Source organism: Plasmodium reichenowi, chromosome 11, assembly GCF_001601855.1.
Source record: "Plasmodium reichenowi strain SY57 chromosome 11, whole genome shotgun sequence".
Taxonomy (NCBI): domain Eukaryota; phylum Apicomplexa; class Aconoidasida; order Haemosporida; family Plasmodiidae; genus Plasmodium; species Plasmodium reichenowi.
The window spans coordinates 92,926-99,279 of NC_033656.1; the positions used below are offsets into that span (position 1 = coordinate 92,926).

Below are 6,354 nucleotides of genomic sequence, written 5' to 3' on the forward strand. Positions count from 1 at the left end.
CATGTGGATCGATATTGCTATGGAAACACATTTCCGATCACTCCTTGAATTCAAAAAGTATCCTTCAGTTGTTGTATTTAACCCATACAAAAGAATCAGATATGCAAAATTAAATGAAGACTTAACAGCAACTAAAGAAAACATTGAAAAACTTTTAGAAAAAATTTCAGGGGGTGATGCTAAATTTACCATGCTTAAAGGACAAACATTACCAGAATTCATACAAGACCCAAACGCAGCCAAAGCAAATGAAAAAGATGAATTGTAAATATGAAAAGATGCGCAACAAAATGGAGAACAAAATATAAAAACATATGTTAAATGGGTATATATCAAAGGTACACAAAATGAAGATATATATGTGAATGCATATATATATATATATATATATATATATATATATGTAAATATTTATTTATGTGCATTATTTCTTTTTTTTTTTTTTTTTTATAAATAACGCATAAAATATATATTTTTGAAATGTTTATATATTCATATTGTTTATAATATTTTTTTTATTTTATTTTATTATATTTTATTTTTTTTTTATTTTTATTTTTTTTTTTTTTTTCTTTGCACCCCATTCTGATTATCTTTCAACATTTCTACGTTGTGAAGAAAATAATATTTTATATCATTTTCTAACCAAATACATCTAAACTATTTTTATGTTTTTTAAAAACGAAAAAAAAAGGAAAATTTTTAAATTATGAATACAAGCATATATAATAATACATTTGTGTAAAATTTAGAAAGGGAAATTTCTCATTTCTTATTTTGTAATCTTACTCTTTGATGAAGGATCACATGAAATTAGAAACATCATTATTATTCAAGTGGAGTAGATATCTGTATAATATGTTCAAATGTTTTATACATAAATAATAAAGCATGGAACCATATATGTACATATATAAATATATATATATATATAAATATATATATATATATATATATATTATTCCATTAAATATTTTTTGACGTTCCAACATTTTATGGTCTGGTCCCAAGAAGCAGAAAAGAGAAGGTCACCTAACCATTCCATTGAGGTAACACGACCTTTATGATTTAACATTGACAAATTCGCATATTTTATTTTGATTTTTCGAGAAGAAGGATATAAATTATTTATAACATTTTCATTGTTATAAAAGAATGATCGATAATCCGATTCATTAAATTTATTACTTATAGGTGATTGAATATTTAAATATTTATTTGTATCTTTTGATATGTTTCTTTTCAAATAACTTCTTTCATTTTTGCCTTTATATGTTTTATCTCCTTTAGTATTAATATATTGCATAGGTGATGGGCTATGTAACTTATTTTTTATATTTGTTTTTAATTGATCATTTCTTTTTTTATTTTTTAATATATCCATTTCTTTTATGGATTGATTTTTCTTACTATTCATTAATATATTATCCATTTTATTCATATTTACAGATTGATTTAAAAAAAACTGGCCTTTATAATTCTTCTTCTCCTTCTCCTTCTCCTTATCCTTATCCTTATCCACCTGAGTCTTATTCATTTTACACATATCAAATAGTTCATTTTTTGAAACAGCTTGTACTTTTTTTTTTTTTTCATTAGATATACTTAAAATGGTGTTAGGTGTTATAGTTCTTTTTTTCTTTTGAAATTCTAATAAAATATTTTCATATTTTTTACTGAACATGTTTTTTTTTCTTTCTTTTATTTTCTGTGTAGTATCATATAAATTATTTACATAATAATTTGTATCGGAAATAATAGATGAAGAACGCATATTATTATTATTATTATTATGTGATATAGTTTTATTTTGTTTGATTGTTTTATTTTTTGTTTGCTTATTTATTTCAACAAACTTCTCAGTCATTTTATTCTTTTTCATATTCATATTCTTTACCTTTAAAGAATCGTTTACAGGAGAATCAAGATCGAATGAAAACGCTGAAGAAGGTGATATAAGATTATTAAAGGATGAATATAGTTTATTTTCATTTTCTTCCTTTTTTTTATTAACAGACCATAATTTTATACTTCCATTATCAGAGGAAGTAGTAAAATAAGAAAAATCTTTTGAAAAGGATATATATCTTATAGGAGAGGTATGCCCAATATATATATCTAAAGGTTTGTTTTCATCGATATATCTTATATCATATTTTTTAATTAAACAATCAGAAGCTCCAGAATATAAAAAATAATTATAACAATAAATACAATTAACAGAATAATTTGAATGTAAATTATTATTTTGATATATAGGTAACATACATCTTAAATCAAAAAATAATATATTACCTTTATATGTACTAAATATATGAAAATTAGGATTCATTAAAATATTATCATTATTATTGTTTATATTACTTTTATAGAAACAATTATCTGAAAATGATAATGTACAATAATTTATACAATCTCCTATTTCTTCATACCTATATATATTCTTTTTCTTAATTAAATCAAGAAAACAAATAGATCCATCTTTACTACCATATGATATCTTATTATCATCATAGTAATTTATACAAAATATTGAATTACATTCACTCTTATAACTTTCTATTATTTCTTCTTTATCCATATTAATTATATTAATATTATTATTCATATTTGTTCTTCCAATACATAAATATCTATTCTTCTTAAAATAACTAGAACATAATATAGCATCATCAAATTTTATATTTACTATATTCTGTTTATTTTCTAATCTCCATAAAGAAACGAAGTTGTCATGAGACACAGTACATAACCTCTCATCGTCTATTAAATGCAGTCCTTCAATTGAATTACTGTGACCTTTCAAACTCCACAGTGGTTTTATGTTCTTTGCTACATTCTCGCACACAAATAATTGCTCATTATTTTTTATTTCAAAAATGTAATCTTCACTTGACAAATACCTTCGAAATTCCATCCTCACAAATAAATTACGACAATATATATATATATTAATAAATAATATGTGTGTGTATTTGTGTATATATGTGAATTATTATATGTACACTTAACTTTTCTAAATTAATATTATTTATTATGTGAAAAAATAAACACATCATAAAGAATAAATAAATAAATAAATATATATATATATATATATATATATATATATATATATATATTTATATTTATATATATTCCCATACTATAAAATCAATACCCTTTCTTCACATCAAAAAAAAAAAAAAAAAATATTATCTTATATCTATATTTTATTATTATGTATCATATTTTTTAACTTTACATATTATTCTCATACATATTTCTTCACTCTTAAAATATATACATATTTATATATTCATCTATTTATATCATTCGTCTTCTTTCACTCATTTTCTACTAGCTGTCTACAAAACCTTTCACCCTCTTCATATTAAAATGGGAAACATCACAATGTAAATAAGATCAACATATGTGATATAAAACAAAGAGGAAAAAAAACAAAAAAATGAAAAAATAAACTGTCCATTTTAAACATAATAATATAATATAATATAATATACTCTTATATATATATATATATTAAAAATTTTCAAGAGGTTATACTTATTTTTCGTAAATTACAAAAAATTAATATACATATAATCATATATATATATATATATTTATTTATTTATTTATTTATGAACTCTTTTTTCTTTGTGTCAAACACTTTTCTGTTCTTTTAGTATTCTTCATAATATATATATATATATATATATATTTATTTATTTATTTATATTTATACTTCCTGTTATTATTTCTCAATAATCACCTTTTGTCTTATACGAAAAATTAAGTAATTGATTCAACCTGTCTCTATATCTCAATCTTTATATGTATGTATTTATTTTTATTTTCCTTTTTAATATGTTGAACTATAATTATTATTTCATAAAACATATTTTTCATATTGTTTACAACTAAACATAACAGCACAAATATAAATTTATATGTATATGTATATATATATATATATATATATATTTATTTATTTATTTATATTGCGCTTTATCATGTACCTTCATACATTTGTGTTACAAATTAAAATAATATGAAGGGGAACTTAATACTCTCTCTTAACAATGCTAAAGATTATCTAAAGAATAAAAACGATGAAGGGAATAATGTATATGATCATATTTGTGACATCATCAATTTTATTGTTGTTGAAAAACCGGAGAAAAGTTATGAAAACTTTGAACTTATATCAAATCATATAAAAGAAAGTAAAAAATGTAACGATGTAAGAATAATAGATGAAAAAAAAGATGGAGGGGAAAGGGAAAAAAACAATCTAGATAATTATATATTAAATGATCACATAAAAAAGAAAAAAAAATGGTTACATAAAATGAAAAAATGGTACTTCGAAAATAATATGGAAAAGAAAAAAAATAATAAAACATTATTGTTACCATTCTTACATAATATATTTGAACAAATGAAATTAATAAATTGGGCTGGATATCATGTTAAAAATAATTTAATATGTTATATTAATAAATCCATGAAAAATATTATACAACAATATAAAGATGAACTCTTATATTTACGTTTCTGGGGAATTATTAAGGGTACACATAATGATTATTATATTCTAGAGGGACAGGTTAAAAAGGATATAACTATTTTTTCAAAAAAGAAAAAAAATAAAGCCGACAACTCTTCTTATGATGATGAGGACATAAAGCAAGATGGGCAATTTTCTGATTCTAGTAATGTAAAGGAAGAAAGAAAAAAAAAGAAACACCATGGAAGTGATGAAAATGATGAGAGTGATGAGCAAAGTAAAAGTGATGAAAAAAGTGAAAGTGATGAAAAAAGTGAAAGTGATGATAACAAAAGTAGTGATGATAACATAAGTAGTGATGATGACAAAAGTAGTGATGATAACAAAAGTAGTGGTGATAACAAAAGTAGTGATGATAACAAAAGTAGTGATGATAACAAAAGTAGTGGTGATAACAAAAGTAGTGATGATAACAAAAGTAAAGATGATCAGAATAATTATTACGAATTTAGCAAAACTAAAAATAATATATTTCAATATAAAAAGGAAGACTATGAAAGATTCAATAAAAATGTTAATAAAAATGTATATTGGGTATCTTTAAATGGAATAGAAAATTGGATATTATTAAAATCCACTACTCCAAAATATATTGAAATAGCTAGCCAAATGAATAAAATGCTTACTGGTCATATGAATGAAAAAATAACTTCTTTTCCTAACCTTTCTATTAAGGAAAAACATTACCTAAGAGCCCTAATATCAATAATATCTTCCTCTACACATATATCACCACAAAATTATTTTATAAAAAAAAAGGAGGGAGGGAAAAAAAAAGATGGGGGGAAGTATAAGAATGATGATAAGGATGAAGAAGATGAAGATGAAGAAGAAAATGAAGATGAAAATGAAGATGAAAATGATAACAATAATGATAATAATAATAATAATAACAATAATGATAATAATAATAATAATAATGATGATAATAATAATTATGATGATGATGAAATAATTAAAAATAAAAATTTTCATTTCGATATACAACTATTAAAGAATATACAAAATTGGGTTTATTGTAAATTCTCTTTTTTACCTAATGGTCATATTTTTTATCCAAAAAGTGAAAATTTAAAAAAAAAAAAAAATTTAACACTTTTTATGAATGAAAATAAAGTTTTAAATATTTTAAGAAATATTTCTGATCAAAAAGATTATAAAAATATATGGAAAATAAAACACCTAAATCATGGAGATTATTATGGTAAAAATCAATTACATTATGATATTATTATTATTTATAATTTCCTTTTTTATGGAGCATTTACTATATATTCTAATAAACAATATTTCAATTTCTATATTGGAAATGGTATAAAATCTAAGCATGTATATTTACATACGTACCAGCCTCAAAAAATTCAGTCCGACAAAAGTGAACTATCAGAAATGGAGCAAACGGATTAAAAAAAAAAAAAAAAAAACATACATATATATATATACATACATATATATATATACATACATATATATATATATATATATATATATATATATATAATATACATCATAAATATGACATCTTATAATTTTATTTTTTTAAGTTATTTCAAATATTTATAAGTATCTACAAAAGTGATACAATATACATATATTTTATATTGTCTTTTTTTTTTTTTTTTTTTTTTTTTTTTTTTTAAATATTAAAAACAAAATTTATAATAAACTTAACGATAATACATATTTTCATAAAATATACTTCAAAAAATAAATTAATCATATAATTATTAAAAAAAAAAAAAAAAAAAAAATTAATTTTTTTTTTTAAAATTTTAAAAAAAAAAATATTTTTTTTTTTTATT

At 20.8% G+C, this 6,354-nt stretch overlaps 3 protein-coding genes across 3 annotated transcripts in view; 2 read left to right on the forward strand and 1 right to left on the reverse strand.

Annotated features, from left to right (window-relative positions):
- Positions 1-268, forward strand: part of PRSY57_1102900 (conserved protein, unknown function) — a gene marked incomplete at both ends in the record, with an annotated part of 1,634 nt that extends 1,366 nt beyond the window's left edge. Inside the window, one exon of the mRNA XM_020114915.1 lies at positions 1-268. Within this exon, the coding sequence (XP_019970284.1) occupies positions 1-268 (268 nt within the window).
- A 690-nt stretch (positions 269-958) lies between these two features.
- PRSY57_1103000 (hypothetical protein) lies at positions 959-2,917 on the reverse strand (the record flags this gene model as incomplete). Its single annotated transcript, XM_012908001.2, has 1 exon — positions 959-2,917. One exon carries the CDS (start codon positions 2,915-2,917, stop codon positions 959-961), a length of 1,959 nt encoding a protein of 652 aa, XP_012763455.2.
- Positions 2,918-4,033: 1,116 nt separating this feature from the next.
- Positions 4,034-5,959, forward strand: PRSY57_1103100 (radial spoke head protein, putative; the record flags this gene model as incomplete). Its single annotated transcript, XM_012908002.2, has 1 exon — positions 4,034-5,959. The coding sequence occupies one exon, from the start codon at positions 4,034-4,036 to the stop codon at positions 5,957-5,959; it is 1,926 nt and encodes a 641-aa protein (XP_012763456.2).
- Between the last annotated feature and the right edge of the window lie 395 nt (positions 5,960-6,354).